The sequence below is a fragment of the Ictidomys tridecemlineatus genome, chromosome 3 (genome assembly GCF_052094955.1).
Source record: "Ictidomys tridecemlineatus isolate mIctTri1 chromosome 3, mIctTri1.hap1, whole genome shotgun sequence".
Lineage (NCBI taxonomy): Eukaryota > Metazoa > Chordata > Mammalia > Rodentia > Sciuridae > Ictidomys > Ictidomys tridecemlineatus.
The window spans coordinates 35201631-35221910 of record NC_135479.1 but is presented as its reverse complement, the minus strand read 5'-3'; the positions used below and the strand labels follow the sequence as shown (position 1 = coordinate 35221910).

Genomic DNA, 20280 nt, shown 5'->3' with positions numbered 1-20280 from the left:
ACCACATAAAAAATATAGATAATAAAAAAATAAAGTTATTGTGTCTATCTACAACTAAAATCTATTCTTTTTAAAAGATTGATGTGATTTTTTTTATACCTTTATTTTATTTATTTATTTTTATGTGGTGCTGAGGATCGAACCCAGCACCTCACACATGCTAGGTGAGCGCTCTACCAGTGAGCCCTAAAAAATATTTTTTAAAAATAGAAGGAACTCAGCTGGGGTTGTGGCTCAGCCGTACAGCGTTCGCCTTGCACGTGTGGAACCCTGGGTTCGATCTTGAGCACCACATAAAAATAAATAAGTGAAATAAAGGTACTGTGTCCAACTACAACTAAAAAATAAGTTTAAAAAAACAGAAGGAACTAAGATAAAGGGCAACAAAACAGGAAAGAATTTTGCTTTCCAAGGACAAACAAATGGTGTTAAAGGTGACAGTTCAACCTAGAACTAGTGGGCAATTTAGTTACAATGTAGACATTTCAAAGATTAGCAAGAGTCTTCAGATGCAGAAGAGAGGACTCAGAGCTGGATATAAGTCTGTGTGATTGACTAGGTCTGTTCATGTACAATAGCAGAGGATGGGATACACACATTTAAAATTGTGAAAAGCTGATTAAAATTAATTATATTTAGAGTTTTGGTCTGTCTCTTCTGAGTGTCTTAAATAACGGCAAAATGAACAGGAATAGGTTATTACAAGAAAAATCCAAAATACCATGGATCAGGGAGAAGACAAGAAAGAACGTAATAAACTGTACTAACCTATTTCAAACTTTGTCTATCTCTAATACAAAGGATTTTTTTAAAAAAGATTTTTTAAAAGATGGGCACAATATCTTTATTTATTTTATTTATTTTTATGTGGTACTGAGGATCGAATCCAATGCCTCACATTGTGAGGCAAGTGCTCTACCACTGAGCTATAACCCAGCCCCTCTAATACAAAGGATTTTAAAGATTAACTTATCAAGAATCCTGTTGATACTTAGCAAAATTTTTTAAAATGAAATTTAATCTTAGTATTTAAATGCCAAGTAATTATAGAAAAATGTAAACATCCTGAGTTAAAAATTTAAATCCACTAAACCATAAAAACTTGAATTCTGAACTTAAATTGTAAATCAGTTTCTTAAAGGTTAACTGGGCTTGGTGGCTCATGTTGTAAACATACTGACTGGAAAGCCTGAGATTGGAGGATTCCAAGTTTGAGGACAGCCTCAACAATTTAGCAAGGTCCTAAGCAACTTAGTGAGAAACTATCTCAAAATTTAAAAAATAAAATAAAAGTGTTGGGGATGTAGCTCAGTGGTAAAGAGCCCCTGGGCTCAGTTCCTGGCACAGCAATAATAAATTAAATAAATAGATAGATAGATAGATAGATAGATAAAATGAAAAGACAAGGGAACTGAAAACTATTTGAATCATTACCAGAATTTATCATTCACAACTTCTGATAACTATAGAATAAAAATCGGAGAAAGTAATTAGTGTGTAATTAGTATAAGATTATAAGTCATGCAAAGGAATAGATATAAATATCACTTGACTCCCAAGGTTCTCTACTCAGTGAACATATATTTGTTTATACTTGGCACTGGGAGAAGGAAATAATAATAATAATCATCATCATTATCATCATCATCATCTAGACTCTGCCTGAAAGGATCCTATGATTTAGGAGAGATGATATATGAATGAACAGAATGCTACAAATCCTTTTACTACAGGAAGAAAGTGATAAGTCATTGAAGGGTATAAATAAGTAGTCAGGAAAATTCAGAGAAAGGAGAGATGATATCTGATAGGAAGGCAAGAAAAGGTTTCGTGAAAAAGAAATGCTGGCAGAAGGGGGTATATCAGTAAAGTCTTCCAGGATGACTAGAATTTAATAGGTAGAAGCTAAGGGAAAGGAATTCCAGTGCTAGGAAGAAGCAAAAGCAGACTGTAATCAGGCTTTTGAAACTACCAGAAAGAACAACAGAAATTAAAAATTAGGATTTTGTAGTGAACTGAACAGTCTCACCAAAATGCACGACCACTACAACTCTAGAATGTGACCTTACTTAGAAATAGGAACTTTGCATATGGAATAAGTTAAGGAACTTAAAGTGAAATCCTGCATTTAGGCACCACTCTAAATCCAATGATTAGAGGAAAGGACAGAGAAATACCCCAAGGTGGCCATGTGAAAGAGAGAATGAAGGGATGCTGCCACAAGCCAAGGAATCCTTACAGTCATCAAAAACTTGAAAGGGCACAGCTGGATTCTTCTTTTGGAGGAAACACAGTCCAGTTAATACCTTGACTTTCACCTATAGATTGTGAGAGAATAAATGTCTCCTTTTTTAGTTTCTGAATTGTGGTAATTTGTTGTAGCATCACAAGTAACCAAACGTAGCTTAAAGATAATAATATGTCAAGGGCTAATTACTATGTGCTTCAGTATTTCATTTTATTATATAATGGGTGGGGGAGAGCACTGACAAAAATTTTTTTCTTCAAAAACATATTCTAATATTACCAGATAATTACATTAAGAGATAAACAGAAAACAATGAAACGCCATTACTTACAATGTGTGACTCCAGCCAGAGTTTGGTAGAAAGTGGGAGTATCACTATCATCAGTGAGGGTAACATATACACCTCCAGACAGTAGCCAACGAGAGAAGGTAAAAGCATCTTTGTTTAGAAGAAGCCAATTTCTAAACTTTTCATAGTTTACCTTTTCACCCTAAAATTAAAACAATAAAAATAAATTCAGTCAAATTTTAGGATATCTTACTTAAAACCTACACAGCCTAAACTTTACAATTAGTTGACACTGTATCTACAAAGAAAGAATTATATAAATAATGCTACAAGGTGCCTAGTCTTGGAAATCAAACTGTTTTTAAAAATAACTGTACTTTGGGCTGGGGTTGTGGCTCAGTGGTAGAGTGCTTGCCTAGCATGTGTGAGGCCATTCTTTTCTTCTTCTTCTTTTTTTTTTAATAGCTGTGGATAGACAGAATGCTTTTATTTTATTCCTTAATTTTTATGTGGTGCTGAAGATCGAACCCATGCCTCACACATGCTAGGCAAGTGCTTTGCCTCTGAGCTACAGCCCCAGCATAAAAATCTATGTGCTAAGTGCAAATTATTTCATCAATTCATTGATGTAGTCATTGTCAATAAGAAGCCACATTTTATTTGCTAAGGTATATCCTGAAATCAGTAGGCTATATTTCTTTCAATGTTTAATAAATCCAATTTTTCACTTGCCTTATCTCCCCCTCTTTAGCACTTTGAAATTTGTCTTAATTAGCATATTTTAATTAAATCTGTATAGAATTTAAACTCTCTTAAGTTTCATTTGCAAATTAAAAAACAACTATCCAGGAATTCTCCTGGAGTAGACAACCAGGATTCCAGAAGGCAAGTATTCACAAGCCAACCTGAGTACAAAAAGAAGCAAGCTGATCTCCATTTCTTAGCTTCCTTTCCAAATATTTGTATTCCTGAATCTCTAGAGGAAAAAACAATGCAACCAGGCTGAAAAGGAGCATCACATAGGTGTCCAAGTCAATCCCTTAGCTTGAACAAGAGCTCCTAAGTTTAGTGAAGGCTTGATATTTCTAAGAGAAAAAGGAAAAAACTCACATGGAAATACAAAGAGAAAGACATTTAGGAGCCTAGCAGGTCTAATCCTAATACAAGTATTAAAGGATAGAAATAAATAATAACCTAAAAATGAAATATGATAGAAACACTGTTCAGTAGCATCCTAGTAAATACAGCAATATGTTTAGACTATTAGTTTCAAGACATTTAATGTCAGTGCAATACAATCAATCAAGTTAACACTGACAGTTCTGATTTTCTGAAGGGAAAACTACAGCATTCAGAGTTGCTGCAGGGACACAAGAGGACACTGCCAACATGTTGAGAGATCCATATTTTTAATTACTCCACAGCTGTCTAGAAAGAAGCTTAGCAGTATAAATTTTAAAAGCTGATGTACATTTTTATAGCTAAAATCTCTGACACTGGGATAAGTCTTAAATAAACTAGCATTCTTCAATTATAAGTAGCAGTTTTTTTCTTAATGGTTATGATATTGTGAAATATATATTTGGTCTTCTCCGTTTTTCTTCTGCCATTTACCAGAAATGGCAATTAAACCAACAGACTCCTAAAATTTCGAAAAATGATATCAGATATAAATTTCCACTTTAAGAATCAACAACCAAGGGACTGGGGTTGTGGCTCAGTGGTAGAGAGCACTTGCCTAGCACGTGTGAGGCATTGTGTTCGATCCTCAGCTCCACATAAAAATAAATAAAGGTATTGTGTTCAATAACAACTAAAAAAAAAAAAAAAATCACCCCCCCCCAAAAAAAAACAGTAAAAAATAAACAATACAACTTTTTTTTTTTTTATTGTTGGTCGTTCAAAACATTACACAGTTCTTAATACATCATCTTTCACAGTTTGATTCAAGTGGGTTATGAACTCCCAACTTTACAATACAACTTTAAAAGGAATTTCCTTTATAACTTCATCTGTCAAGGCCAATAATAAAGCATAAAACAAAGCTGAGGCTCCTGTCACTTAATTTAGAGGCTAGGTCCTTCTTTTAGTAATAGTGCTTCTCTTCATAGATTTTTTGTTTTGTTTTGTTTTTTAACTTAAAGAATAAAAAAACAACACAACAGGGGCTGAGGTTGTTGCTGAGTGGTAGAGTGCTCACCTAGCATGTGCAGGACCCTGGGTTTGATCCTCAGCACCACATTAAAAAAAATATATATATTTTTTGTAGAAGGTACAAATAAATTTATTCTAATATAAATAAACTGGATATGAAAAATATGCTATTTTGGATATCAAGAGTCTGGATGCAATCATCAGACAAACTATTAAGAAAGTAGACCAGGTAAATATATCAAAAAATTGAATCAGATAACATTATCAGTGTTGGGTTGTTTTCTGTGGCCCTGGGGATTAAACCTAGGACTACACACATGCTAGGCAAGTGCTTTACCATTGAGCTACACCCTACTTCTTCAGTGTTAGGTTTTAACTAAACATAGGCCATGTAATAATTCCAATAATTACATATATGAGCCTTCCAAAACCTTGCATTTCTTTAATCTCTTTAAAAAATCTTGTCATTAAAAATAACACCAACCCAATGTTAAAAAAAAAATTATATGGGGCCACTGTTTTGGAATAAACTCTTATGCTAGACCCCAAAAGAACAGATGAAAATCAAAATGGAGCCATTCATACTAAAGTGCCAAGAAACCGAACCAAATCTGACCTTTGAAAAGAATCAGCATAAAGCCATTCACAGTGACTCTGGATGTTAAGAGAGGAGGATTGCAAATTTGAGGCCAGTCTCAGCAATTTAATGAGGCCCTAAACAACTTAGCAAAACGCTGTCTCAAAATAAAAAATAAAAGGTCTGGGGATATAGCTCAGTGGTGAAGCACTCCTGGGCTCAATCCCCAGTATCACTCCCCCCCAAAAAAAACAGGATAGAAAAATAATCAAATATCCAAAACAGCTTCAACTGAATGACAATTAAGTTCCCTCAGCTTTATTCCTCACAAAAAGATAACCTGAAGTACACTGATGTTAACCAATTAGATAGTTTTCTATCGTTCCTTTGCCCTATTCTCACCTTACAAAGGAAGTGATTTTGACCAATCTGCCTTTTCCAGCCCCTTTTCTGTCTATAAAACCTATCATAACACTTGTTCTATTTTATTTATATTAATAAAGGGTTGTCCAATTCTAGAACTGCAATTAAAGCTAATTTAGTCTTAACAGGCTTTTTTCTTTTCTTCGTGTGTGTGTGTGTGTGTGTGTGTGTGTGTGAGAGAGAGAGAGAGAAAGAGAGAGAGAGAGAGAGAGAGAGAGATGGATGGATGTTGGATAACCAACACAGCAATCATTCTACCACTGAATATACCCATGACCCTCCCTCCACCTTATGATCTTTTATTACAACAAGAGTTCTCCCTCCTACAATTGCACTTTTAAAACATTTCATGCTCTCCAACATAATTTCCTCTTATGAGCACATTTTTTTCTTCTATCTTGACTCCAGTGATTTGTTTTTCAATTGTATAGGACCAAACACCAATTACCTACTTGCATTTTGACAAATCTAATAACAATTTCTCAACAGTCAAAAGTGAACTCATTTGACATTTCAATATGTTTAACATAGTTAAGTTCTCTCTTTTTTTTTTTTTTTTTTAAGTACTGGTGATTGAACCCAGGGGCACTTTATCATTAAGCTATATCCCCAGCCCTTTTTATTTTTTATTTTGAGACTGGATCTCACTACATTGCCCACGCTAGCCTTAAATTTGCAATCCTTCTGCCTCAGCCTCCCTAGTAGCTAGAGTAACTTGGCTTTCAGGATACTACAGGCCATTTTCTTAGGGTCCTGTTTTGATTCCTCTTTATCTTACGAATTTCTAAGCACTGGAGTATAGGAGTCATTCTTCTGATCTGTTTTGGGTAATCTGGATATCCTAGATGAGATCATCCTCACCTGTAAGCCAATAAATTCTTCCTGCGAACAACAAATTTTTACTTGTAAAAGCACAGTTGACAACTCCATACCAGTGTCTTATAGGATTCTCAAGTTTACTTAAATCCCTCTTGATATCCAAGCCTCCTTTTCCAATAGTCTTAGTCATCTCAGTTAACAGCATCTCCAATTTTTCACTATATTAGGCTTTCTCTACTTTCTGTATGAACCCATAATCAAAACAAGAGACGATGTGTCAAATCTACCTTCAAAATGCAGAATCTAAAAACTTCTAATCACTCTGCTGCTATTTCACTACTCTAAATGATTAGGTGATATCTCCTCTATTACTGAACTATATGGATAAGCTCAAATTCAACTGTTAAGACTTCCTTCCACATAAGATACAAAGTGATGGTGTTTTTTTTTTTTTTAAATCCTTATATTACATTATACCTCTGCTCGTAACACAGGGTTTCTATCTCACTAAATTTTTTTTCTATCTGACTCAGGGTAAAATTCAAAGAACTCACATTATAATCTACCCTCCACTCCTCAATGATCTTTTTTCCTACTGTTCCCTTTCTAAATCTATTCCAACTAAATTGGTCTTGTTGCCAGGTACAGTGGTACATGCCTATAATCCTAGAAGCACAGGAGACTGAGGCAGTAGTTCAAAGCAAGCCTCAGCAACTCAGGGAGGCCCTAAAGCAACTCATCAAGACCCTGTCTCTAAATAAAATATTAAAAAGGGCTGGGGATGTGACTCAGTGAGTAAGTGCCTCTGGGTTCAATCCCCAGTATCTATCTATCGATTAATAAATCAATCAATTGATCTTGTTATTGTTTCTTGAATGTGCAAAAGCATACTTAAACCTCAGGGCCTTTGTGTGCATTCTCTTCATGGAAGGTATTCCCCCATGTATCATCATGATTTTATTTTTTAATTTCCTATAAATTATTTGCTTGGATTTTATTTTTTCTTTCAGACTTTCCTAACCATCCTATATAAAATGGCAACACTCAGTTGCTGTTTCCCAATCACCATCTATTCCATTCATTCTACTTTATTTTTCCCTATAGGACTAATCATCACTTAATACATGAGCCTGCTATAAGGCCTAATTTTAGGGAACTGGGTGACCAAACATATTGAATTTTCATTTATAAAATGGGAGTATATGCATAAACTGTATTTAAATGAAAAACTATATATTCTTCCTGAAGAAACAGAAGAGTAAAGTGTTTGGCATATTTATGTAAAATCAAATTAGATTTGAAAAGACTAAATTACTTTTTTTCTGGCTATGGTAGCAAATTTTTATTATAGGAAACAGATAAGACAAAGAAACCATAGTCCAGTTTATCCTGAAGTACTGAAATACTATGACAGCAACTTCCAGTCAATCTGGTAGAACCAAAAATGTAGGAGGCCTATGTGTTATACACCTAACACAGAGAAATGCTGGATAAAATGTAACACCATAATAACCACCAAAAACTCATAGCTGAGTTCAAAAGTAAACAAGGGAAATCACCAGGTGCTATCAACATAGAAGAAACTCAAACCAGATGCTAAGTAGTTTAAAATAGATAGTCCAAACAGATATTAGAACCAGGTATATGCATATGGCTGCAGTACACCATAAAGCTGAATTCCCTGAAAAAAAGCAAGACCAATTAAGTACTGTCATATTAGAGAAATGAAAGTAGGTCAAACAGTCACCCATAAGAAAGAAGGTAGTCATTAGTAATCCATGAAAGGATTAGAAATTTCTAAAAGGGTTTTTACATTACCACCTCTAGGGACTTTTACATAATAGCAGACCTCAGAAAAGAAAAATAAAATAATTTTTTTTTTGGTGGGGGTGGTAAGGTTGCACATTCTCTACTGTTTGTTTTCACTCTTTAGTTTTCCTTTTTTTGAGGGATAGGGACATTGAACCCAGGGCCTTGGACATGTTATGTTAGGCAAATGCTCTACCACTGAGTTATATATGTATTCCACTCCTTTCATTAATTTTTTATTCTGAGACAGAGTCTTGCTAAATTGCCAAGGCTGACCTAGACGTAGTGATCCTGCCTCAGTCTCCTGAGTCCTGGGATTACAGGCATGCACCATTATGCCTGGCTTCTCAGGCATAATGGTGCATGCCTGAATTCTCTATTCTTCGGTTCTCTACTATTAGAGATACAATGAAAATTATTTTTGAAAACAAAGATGACAAATTTCAATCCAAATATTTCATTATGCAAATCCACTAAGTAAAATAGAATGGTTTGATATCACAGAATGGCTCAAGGCCAATGAATGATATACCTGTATATCCATGATGAAAAGCAGTAGCCCACAACATAAGCACTATTGCAGGGTTCTGCAGAATCCTGTGTGTATGTGGGTGTCAGTTAAATAATATGGGAGTGCTTTTCATTATAATGTAAATATAAACAGTTGTCTTTACAGTAGAATTGAGAATTTTCAGATTCACAAATGTAGCATGTGTGTGTATATATATTATATATAAATCCCATATATGCATATCTCAAATATAATGAGATTCGAGGACCTTTGAGCACAACAGCAGTTGAGACATAAAAGGCATAAACAGTTGAGGCAATTATTTTTAAAATACTAAGTGGTTGTTTTTTTTGGGGGGGATGGGAGGATTAAATAAACTTTAGATAGGACAAAGGGGAAAGGGGAGGGAGGGAAAGGGAGGGGAACAGGGGTAGGAAAGAAGGTAGAATCCAATGGTTATCATTACCTTAAGTACATGTATGAAAACACAAAGGATATGACTCTACTCTGTGTACAACCAGAGATATGAAAAATTGTGCTCTATATGTGTAATATGAATTGTAATGCACCCTGATGTCATATATAACAAATTAATATTAAAAAAAAAGCCAAGAATTTGCAGGTAAATGGATGGAACTGGAGACTCATGCTAAGTGAAATAAGCCAATCCCAATAAACCAAAGGCCTAATGTCCTATTATGCAGATGCGGACTCACAATACATTGGGGGGAGGAAGTGGAGGTTTACTAGATTGAACGAGAGGGAGTGTGTGGGGGGAGGAGGAGGGAATGGGAAAGACAGCAGAATGAATCAGACATAACTTTCTTATGTTCATATATGAATACATAACCAGTGTAACTCCACATCATGTACAACCATAAAAATGGGAAGTTATACTCCATATATGTATAATATGCCAAATACATTCTACTGTCATGTACAACTAAAAAGAACAAATAAAAAATGTTTTAAAAACACCAAGAATATTCTGAACATAAACATGTATTCATCATGAATAGAGTTATTACACAACTAAGAGTTAACAATTTGACACCAAGAAGGGATGAAATGTACATCTTTAAATATACCTCTGAGAAACACTTCCTGAGTGTTTCTGGAACTTTACCATCAACCGCATGGAGCATTCTTTCCATTTCTTCCCGTACAACATAGCTCCCAGATTCACTTGAAAAGAGACTAAAAATGTCTAGGAGAAAAAAAGATAAAATAAGTTATTCTTAAATAGAACAAATATACCCAGGTAGAAGTAGGGAGAGAAAAGAAATAACTGAGTGATTATTAGAGCTGAGACTTTCTAAATACAAATTAACTTATTCCCCCAAAATAAGAGCAATACAAAATGGCAATGCGGTATCTTTCAAAGATATGAAATTTAGAATGAGTATGTAGCTCAGTGGAAGAACACTTGCCTAGTATGTGTGAAACACTGGGATCAATCCTCAGTACTGCAAAAACAAGAAAACACCGAATCTGCAAAAATGTCTGTTTGACAATACCACATGTTAGCAAAGGCTGAAAGAAAAAGGGTCTCATACAACGTAAATGGGAGTATAAATAAATGCAACAACCATAGAGAGTAATTTGCCCAAATCTAGTAAAGATGAAGATGTATGCTAAAGACTCCACTTGCATGTAATTTCACTTCAATCCTTCAGAAACTCTGATTCCTGTGCATAAAATACAAGATGTTCACTAAAAGTTGGAAAAAAGATAAATGTTTGTTAACAAGATAAAAAGGAAGTTGAGAGAGCTGAGGTTGTGGCTCAATGGTTGAGCTCTTGCCTAGCACACATGAGGCACTGGATTTGATTCTCAGCACCACGTATCAATAAATGAATAAAATAAAGGTCTATCAACATCTAAAAAAAAGTTTTTTAAAAAAGGAAGCTGAGATATATAAGGACACAAAAAAAATATCATTTAGCATTTAAGAGAAACTAAGTTCTTCAAGATGGATATTTTAAAATATTCAGAGAAAAAGCAAACTATAAAATAATCTATTGATTTATTAAAATATTTAGGATCTACAGACCAATTGAAAATACATTTAAGGATAAAAAACATAAAATATAAGGCCATGCATAAAGAATGAATGATCACCAAATTCATGAGAGTGATAATCTCTCTGAAGGGTAAGAATGTAATCATTCAGGAATACTTATAAAGCTTCATCTCAGTCTAATATTCTATCCAAAATCTGGGGGCTGGGGTTGTGGCTCAATGGTAGAGCTCTTGCCTAGTGTGCGTGAGTCCCTGGGTTCAATCCTCAGCACCACATAAAAATAAATAAATAAAACAAAGGTATTGTATCTAACTATAACTAAAAAATAAATATTAAAAAAAATCCAAAACTGGAATAACAATGTTAAGATTGTATAAATCTAGGTAAAAGTATATGAGATATATATATGATTAAAATATTGTTGTTATAGGTTGAACTGTATCTTGTAAAAGATCCTGAAGTCCTAATCTTCAAGTACAGTTGCCCCTTTATATCCATGTGGGACTGGTTCCAGGAACCCAAAGGATATCAAAATCCATTCAAGTTCCTTTAAAATGATATAATACGTATATACAACCTTTGCATATCATGTCCCTATACTTTAAATTATCTCCATTACTTATAATAACTAATACAACATGTACATATAAAAAAGAAATGACAAGAAAGAAGTTTGTACACATTTAATACAAATGCATTATTTTTCCCACAGTTGGTTGAAAGCACAAAACACATAGGATAGATTTTAATTATGAATGTAACCTTATTTGGAACTAGATCTTTGCAGATATAATTAAATTAAGATGAGGTAGTTAGGGTGGGACTCAATCTTATATGACTGGTGTCTTTATAATAAGAAGAAAAGACATACACACATGATGAGAGAGACAAGAGACTGGAAAGCTGCAGGTATTAGTCAAGGGCTATACCAAATATTGATATAGGCAGGAAGAAAAGATTTTCCCATATATATTTCAGAGGAAGCATGGATGGTCCAGCTGAAACTTCAATTTTAGATTTAGAGCCATCAGAACTATAAAAGAATTAACACCCGTTGTCTTAAGCCACGGATCTGTGCTGCTTTGTTATAAGGCAGCTATAGAGGGGGGAGGGAAGAACAGAAGTTCATTGGATTAAACAAAGGGAAATGAAGTGGGGCGATGGGAAAAGAAAGAATGAAGCAGACATAACTTTCCTATGTTCATATGTGAATACATGACCAGTGTAACTCTACATCATGTACAACCACAAGAATGCAAAGTTATACTCCATTATATATCAAAATACACTCTACTGAGACTGGGGTTATAGCTCAGAGGTAGAGCACTCACCTAGCATTCATGACACACTGGGTTTGATCCTCAGCACCATATAAAAATAAAATAAAAATATTGTGTCCACCTATAACTAAAAAATAAATGTTCAAAAAATACACTCTACTGTCATGTATATATCTAAAAAGAACAAATAAAAAATGCTGTAGACAAAAAAAATATGGCAGCCCTAAAAAACTATTAACACTCATAATAAAAATGGAGAAACTTTAAAAATGTATGCCTATGTGAGCTGGGGAGTACTTCAATGGTACATCATTTGTTTATTAGCATGAATGAGGTCCTGGGTTCAATCCCCAGCACCAAAAAATAAAAATAAATAAATTCATGCTTATGACCATCAAATTTTTATTTTAAAAACTGATAATTGTTGATTGACTGCAGTACTGGGGTTTGAAGCCAGGGGTTCTCGTCACTGAGCCTTAGCCTTTTTTTTTTTTTTTTTTTTTTTTGCCAACACTTTTATCTCCCCTAAGTTGCCTGGACTTAAACTTCCAATCTTCCTGCCCCCAGCTTCCCAAGTAACTGGAATTATAGGTATGCCACCACATCTGACTCAAAATTTTTTCTTTCAATTACTGCAGCCTAGAGACAGTTTGTGTTCTGTATTGGGTTTTTGGTATTATTTATCTGTTTTGGGAGTACTAAGGATCGAACCCACAAATACGCTATTACTGAGCTACATCCTATCCTCTTTTATTTTGAGACAGGTTCTCGCTAAGTTGCTGAGACTGCCTTGAACATGTGATCCACCTGCCTAAACCTCCTAAATTGCTGGGACTTCAGGTGTGCTCCATTATGCCTGGTAAAAGGAAAAACAGGATCATAGTTATATCCCAACACATAAATCAACTTAATGTTCATTACCTTGATTATGGTAAAATAATCAGTGGGCATTTATATGTGCCAAACAGATTAAAATGTACATTTTATTTAAGTGTATTTTGTCATATGTCAATTATACTTCAATAAAAATGTTGAAAAAAAATTGAAAAGAACAGCCTAGATTCAGAAGCAAGAAAAAGGATAATAAGAGATTTAGAAGAACCAGGCTAAGGGCAGTGTCTTAATCTGTTTGAACTGCTATAAGAAACTACCATAAACTGGATGGTTTATAAAGAACAAATATTTAATTCTCTCAGTTCTGGAATCTAAACAGTTCTAGATCAAAGAGTGAACAAATTTGGTGTTTGTTGAAGAACTATTTCCTAGTTCACAGATGTCATCTTCTCACTGTATTCTTACTTGGGGGAGGGAGCAAGAGGTCTAGGCTTCTTTTATAATGGCACTTAATCTCATTCAATGAATGAGGCACTTAGGATTAGCTTCATGACCTAATTACCTCCCAAAGGCTCTACTTCCTAATAACATTACCTTGGGGATTAGGATCTCAACATTTGAAATTTGGGTACAGAACGTAGGCAGGTAGAGTAAAAAGGGAGGAAAAAGGGAGAGAAAACTGCAGTATCCAGTGACCAAGGATTAAAACCTAATCAAAACAAGGAGCAAAATGTTACATTCTATTTATATAAACAGCATTCTATACTTCCCCAGGGAAATCATCAATGAAATTTATATTTCTCTAAATGATTTTAATAACCAGATTTGTCTCTGGGGTAGTCAAAGAAAAGAAGCAGTGCACAGAAGACTTTATAAATAACTAAATGAATGAAATTTTAAAATAAGTAAATAAATCCAAACCCCAGGAAATACAAATAAACAATAATCAACTATTACCCCTTTCATATTTGGGGATGCATATAAACGATGCCCTCTCGTAATAGAATTTCCCTTCTTAGTAGAATTTAAAGGTGCCAACATCTTCTAAGCTTAGATAATTCATCTAATAAAATTAATTCCTGAAATTATAAAACCATTAAAATAATTAAAACTTGTAGCAAGAATTATTAAGTGAACTTTTAATTATTAAGCATAAGACATTATTAAGTGCATTTTTGGCTGATGAAATAAGCAAAGACTAGACTGTTACTTCTGTGTCATTACAATGCTTTTAAAATCATAGTTTTTGGGGCTGGGGTTGTGGCTCAGCAGTAGAGCGCTTGCCTCACATCTGCGGCGATCCTCAGCACCACATAAAAATAAATAAATGAAATAGAGGTATTAAAAAAAATCACAGCTTTACAAATACATAATTCATACCCTATGAAATTCACCTTTATAAAGTATACAATGGTTTTTACTATATTCACAAGATTGTACAAAAATCACCACATGGGGCTGGGGTTATAGCTTAGCAGTAGAGTGCTTGCCTCATACATGTGGGGCCCTGGGTTCAATCCTTAGCACCACATAAAAATAAAGATATTAAAAAAAAAATCACCATTAATTCCAGAATATTTTCCATAACCTGAAAATAAACCTATTACCCAGTAGCAACCCACTCTCATTCCCCCACCCTCCAAGCCCTGGCAATCTCTAATATATTCTGCCACTAGAGATTTGTCTAAGCTAGAAATTTAATATAAATGGGATCATAATGTGGCATATTATAACTAGCATTTATTACTCAATAAATGTTTTTAAGGTTCATCCATGTCATAGCATGAATCAGAAGTTTATTTCCCTTTATTGAAGATTAATATTAAATTGTGTAGAAATAACAAATCTTATTTATCCATTCATCAACAGATGATAGGATTGTTTCTATATTATAATCATAATCAACAATGCTACTATGAACATGTGTGTATGTTTTTGTATTTTTTGAGACCACATGTTATATTTTCTTGGGTATATATTTATAAGTAAGATTTCTGGGTCATTTGGTAACACAATACTTATTAGAACTGCCAAGCTAATTTCAAAGGTGGCTACAATATTTTACACTGCCACCAGCAATATATGAGAGTTACAATTTGTCCATAACCTTGTCAATACTTATTGTTATCTTTTAAATTTTATTTTAGCCACCCTAGTGTAGTATCTCTTTGTGATTCCAGTTTACATTTCTCTAATGACTAATTATGTTCAGAGTTTTCTAAGTGGTTAGTGGCTACTTGTGTATCTCTGAAGAAATATTTCAAACCTTTTGCCTGTCAGAATTCTGAGGTAAATTACTGTGCACATGTGTATTATTATTATCATTTTGAGATAATAAAAGTACTTACATTTTGCTTTCTCTTCATCTCTGCCTCTTGTAAGGAGTACAAGTCCAACTATTAAGTTATTGAAGTGTAGCCCTTTGGATGTTCCACCAAAAGAACAGTAAATCACCTACAAGAAAATGATAACACCAACTTGAGGGCATGTTTTAGTTATGGAAGAATTTGAGGTGGTTATCACCTTTAATAAATCTTTTCTCCATCTCAAAACAAGGTTCTTGTGAAATAATGTTAAGTTTAGTGAAATAATGTTATTTAGTGAAATAATGTTAAGTTTCACCCTCTTTTGCACCTTGTTATTGCGCTCAGTCAAGAATATAATCATCACTTTAAAGTAAATATATTATAGGTTCACACAACTGAATATTTATTCTTTCCTTCTGGAGTACTTATCTAAGAAGGTCTTTGTTCAATAGCTTCAATAATGTGAAAAGGATTTTGTGCAATTAAAGAACTTCCTTCAATCTTGGTAAAACTTACATTATTTACATTGGAAGAAAGTCATTCTCTAATTCAACCCAGACACCCAAAGCTAGGAGATCCTGGAACAACATACACCAAGCTCTAAAAGATAATAGATGTCAACAAGGAATCTAATATCCAGCAAAATTAAGCTTCAAATTTGATAATGAAATAAAAACCTTCCATGATAAACAAAAGCTAAAAGGATTTATAGCAAGAAATCCTGCACTGCAGAACATTCTTGGCAAAATATTCCATGAGGAGGAAATGAAAAACAACAATGAAAATCTGCAAAGGGAAGAACTACAATAAAGGAAAAGCCAACCAAAGGAGAAATCAAGAAATCAAGCTTAATATCAAAAATAAACAAAAATGACCTGTCATACAATTCATATCTCTTTCAACTCTTTTTTATAAACTTTTACACATAAAAATTTTAACTACAATATCATCTAATTTTTCAGGTTTTTGTTTATTTTGTATTTTTTTTCTATTTCTATTCACTAAGTTACACAAATATGTTCTTTAAAAGTTTTATCTCTATTTTCTGTGTATTACATTGCCTGTGATATGAGATGAGGTATATTTTACTCTTATAATTTAAAATCCATTATTCAAGATTCAAGGATGAAAAAGATATATCAGAGTAAAAATAGTTTAATAAGGTATTTATAAAAGTAAGAGCAAGGTTGAGGGAAACTAACAAATTTTGTGAAGCACCTTTCCTTCCGTAAACTTGAAGAGGTAGGAGGTGAAGTAAGATAGAGCCATTATGAAAAACTTGTAGGAGAAGGTGACCTAACTGAAGTTATTCCCACCAAAGGCATGTAGAAACCAATTCACAGTTTGACAGAGTCTTATAGGGAGGAATAAAACACCTTGCTCTATTCTTGTATATTCCAAGTACATCTCTTTGGTGTTCCTTTCTGATGAACTCAACAAGAAACTACATAACAAGGGGACTTATCATGTAGCCTACAGTATATGTCTCATCAAAAGGTAAAAGATGGAGATAGGAGCCAATATGGCAGCCACTGGTTACAAGAGGCCACTGAGTATTTGAAATGTGGTCTATTGAGGTGTGTTATGTGTTAAATAGACATTAGATTCTAAAGAATTACTAGAACAAAGAATATGAATATGAACTATATTACTAATAATTATTTTCTTCGCAAATTATGTTGGTAATCCATTGGGTTAAATGAAAATATGTTAAAATTAAATTTTCTATTAGTTAAAAAAAAGAAGTAGAGGAGAATAAGGTAACATTCTGTATCTTGTTGGTAGTACTATATATATCCATATATATGTTGTCATTTTTATATTTGTGTTATCAAAATTCATATAACTAAAAACTAACTGGGGTAAATGTACCATATATAAATTATATCTCAACAAACATGACTTTAAAAAGAAAACTAGTTCATGAAGTGTTTTAACAGCATTGGGCACATACTAACCACCTGATAAATAATGGCTATTACTATGATTCATTAAAACAACCATCATTAAGCTGTTTCATAGTGGGGTAGGGAGGGGGAGCATGGGAGGAACAGACAAACTCTAGATAGGGCAAAGGGGTAGGAGGGGAAGGAGGGGGCATGGGGTTAGAAATGATGGTGGAATGTGATGGACATGATTATCCAAAGTACATGTATGAAGACACGAATGGTGTGATTATACTTTGTATACAACCAGAGATATGAAAACTTGTGCTCTACATATGTAATGTGAATTGTAATGCATTCTGTTGTCATATATGACAAATCAGAATTAAAAAATAAAATAAATAAAAATAAATGCTACACACATACATTTATTGTTTTTGTTTTTGCTGGGGTGATACTGAGGATTGAACCCAGGACCAAGGAGCAATCTACCATACATATATATATTAAAGAACAAAATGGGGGCTGGAGTTGTAGCTCAGTGGTAGAGCACTTGCCTTGTAAGTGTGAGGCACTAGGTTCGATCCTAGCACCACATAAAAACAACAAAGGCATTGATTTCATATACAACTTTAAAAAAAAAAAAAAAGAACAACAAAATGGTTCTTTTTCGCAGGACCTTGTAGGCAACCTGCTGCACCAAGATAAAGCTAAAATCCCCTTCCTAGCCACTGGCTGCCAGAAACTCACTGTAGTAGAAGATGAACACAAACTTCATACTTTTTACATGAAAGTTGCTGCTGATGCTGAGTGAAGAATGGAAGAGTTATGTGGTCTGAATCAGTGGCGGGAATGATAAGCAAAGTTCGCCTGCTACAGAGTTAAGGGGCATTTCTGTTATAGACCAAGGGATACTGTAGAAAGAAAGTACAAATCTGTTTGGCGTTGTGTTGTGGATACCAATCTGAGTGTTCTAAATTTGGTTATTTTTTTTTAATATTTATTTTTTAGTTGTAGTTGGACACAATACCTTTGGTTTATTTATTTATTTTTATGTGGTACTGAGGATCGAACCCAGGGCCTCACACATGCAAGGTCAATTTGGTTATTGTAAAAAAAAGAACAGACTTAATGGATAGGATACAACTGATCCTCACTGCCTAAATCCCAAAGAACTAGCAGATTCTTCGAAGTTTTCAATCTCTCTAAAGATAATGATGTCTGTCAACATGTTGTCAGAAAACCCCTATGTAAGAAAGGTAAAAAACTCAAACAAAACATGGAAGATTCAGTGTCTCATTACTCCACATGTCCTGCAACACAAGTACTAGCATATTGCTCTCAAGAAACAGCAAACTAAGAAAAATAAGAATATGTCAAACTTTTGGCCAAGAAAATGAAAGAAGCCAAAGAAAAATGTCAGGAACACATCACCAAGAGATGCAGGCTGTCTTCTCTGAGAGCTTCTACTTGAATCTAATCAGAAACAAGAATTTTAAAAGTAACAAATAAATAAGATTGGACCTTCAAAAAATAAAAATAAAAGAGCAAAATGAAATTTTGTTGATAAACTATTTTATTCCAAACCCACGGGTGGAAATAGGTTGGAAGTAGGTAACACGAAAATCTTTTATCCTTAGGACTAGAAGAGGAAAACATGTCAAGGACATGAAGCCTGCCTAAATCTGAGATGGAAATACAGCAACAGAGAATGTCCCCCTACCCAGTACTCCCTACTTCTACCATTGTGTTGGCAAACACTAAGGAAATAACAAAATATACCTAGAGGAGAAGGCAGAGTGCAGACAGAATATTTTTCTAGAGTACAGTAACAATGAGAAGATCAGAAGTCAAGAGTTGAGAAGATATTGGAAAAATTATTTGGCAAGGAGCCCCCAAACCTTTAAAAAAAAAAAAAAAGTATACCTAGACTGGAATTTTAAAGTCTGTAATGGAAGTTAACAATAAGACCATCACAGTTCAAACTGCAGACTAGATTGATTCAACCTCACACACTAAAGACATAAATACTACTTTAGCTCAGTCTTTAGGTCCTATGCAAAGCTCCCTTCTTTCAAAAATAAATTGTAGGGCTGAGGATATAGCTCAGTTGGTAGACTGCTTGCCTTACATATACAAGGCCCTGGGATCAAGCCCTAGCACGGCCCCTCCCCCCCAAAAAAATTGTGTGTATGTGTGTCTCACACCAAAAAGCAAGGGGAGAAGAAATACACAGTAAAAAAATTGAAAAATGGCTCAAAAGCAAACTCAATAAGAGATTATCCATCCAAAATGTAACACAAAGGGAAAAGAAAGTGTGCATGAGGCAGAAAATCCAAAACCTATGGGACAATATCAATAACATATTATATATGTAACTGAAATTCTAGAAGAGAAAGAGAACAGGGTAGAATATATGAAGAAATAAAGGTTGACAATTTTATAAATCTAAGAAAGACATAAAATCACATAGAAGCAGCTCAGAAACAGGCAAGTACATTATACCTTTAACCTCTGAAGTCAGCTAGGCAAATCATATTCAAATTACTCAAAACCAAAGACAAAATCTTCAAAGCAGTGAAGAGGGAAAAAAAAAAAAAAACTTCATTGAGAAAAAGATTCACAGCAGATTTCTCATCAAAAGCTACATGAGGGGCTGGGGTTGTGGCTCAGTGGTAGAGCGTTTGCCCAGCATGTGAGGCACTGGGTTCGATCCTCCGCAGCACATGTAAGTAAATAAAATAAAGGCCCATCAGCTACTAAAAAAACAAAAGCTACATGAGCCAGAAGTCATCAAAGTGACATATTTAGAGCATGAAAAATGATAAAAATTCAACATAGATGCTACATCTGGTAAAATATTGGTAAAAAAGAAAGGAAAGGGTTGGGATGTAGCTCAGTGGTAGAGTATTTCATCAATTCCCAGCATGAAAGAAAGAAAAGGAAAAAAGAAGGAAGAAATCATAGAATTTTTTAGGGAAACAAGACAGAAGTCAATACCAGTAAAACTGTACTACATAAAAAGATAAAAAAAAGTACTCAGGCTGAAGGATATATGATGCTACAGATACATGTACTTACATTAAAAAAAAATAAGGTTATAAGATTAATATCTTAACTT

The 20280-nt window shown here is 34.0% G+C and overlaps 1 protein-coding gene across 1 annotated transcript in view; it reads right to left on the bottom strand.

Moving 5' to 3' along the window:
- The window catches only part of Usp32 (ubiquitin specific peptidase 32), a 172815-nt gene that overhangs the window by 85931 nt on the left and 66604 nt on the right, over nucleotides 1-20280 (bottom strand). Inside the window, exons 3-5 of the mRNA XM_005321537.3 lie at nucleotides 15316-15421; nucleotides 9919-10037; nucleotides 2580-2739 (exon numbers count right to left, since the gene is read on the bottom strand). Of these exons, the coding sequence (XP_005321594.1) occupies nucleotides 2580-2739; nucleotides 9919-10037; nucleotides 15316-15421 (385 nt within the window). The remainder of the gene's footprint in view (nucleotides 1-2579; nucleotides 2740-9918; nucleotides 10038-15315; nucleotides 15422-20280) is intronic.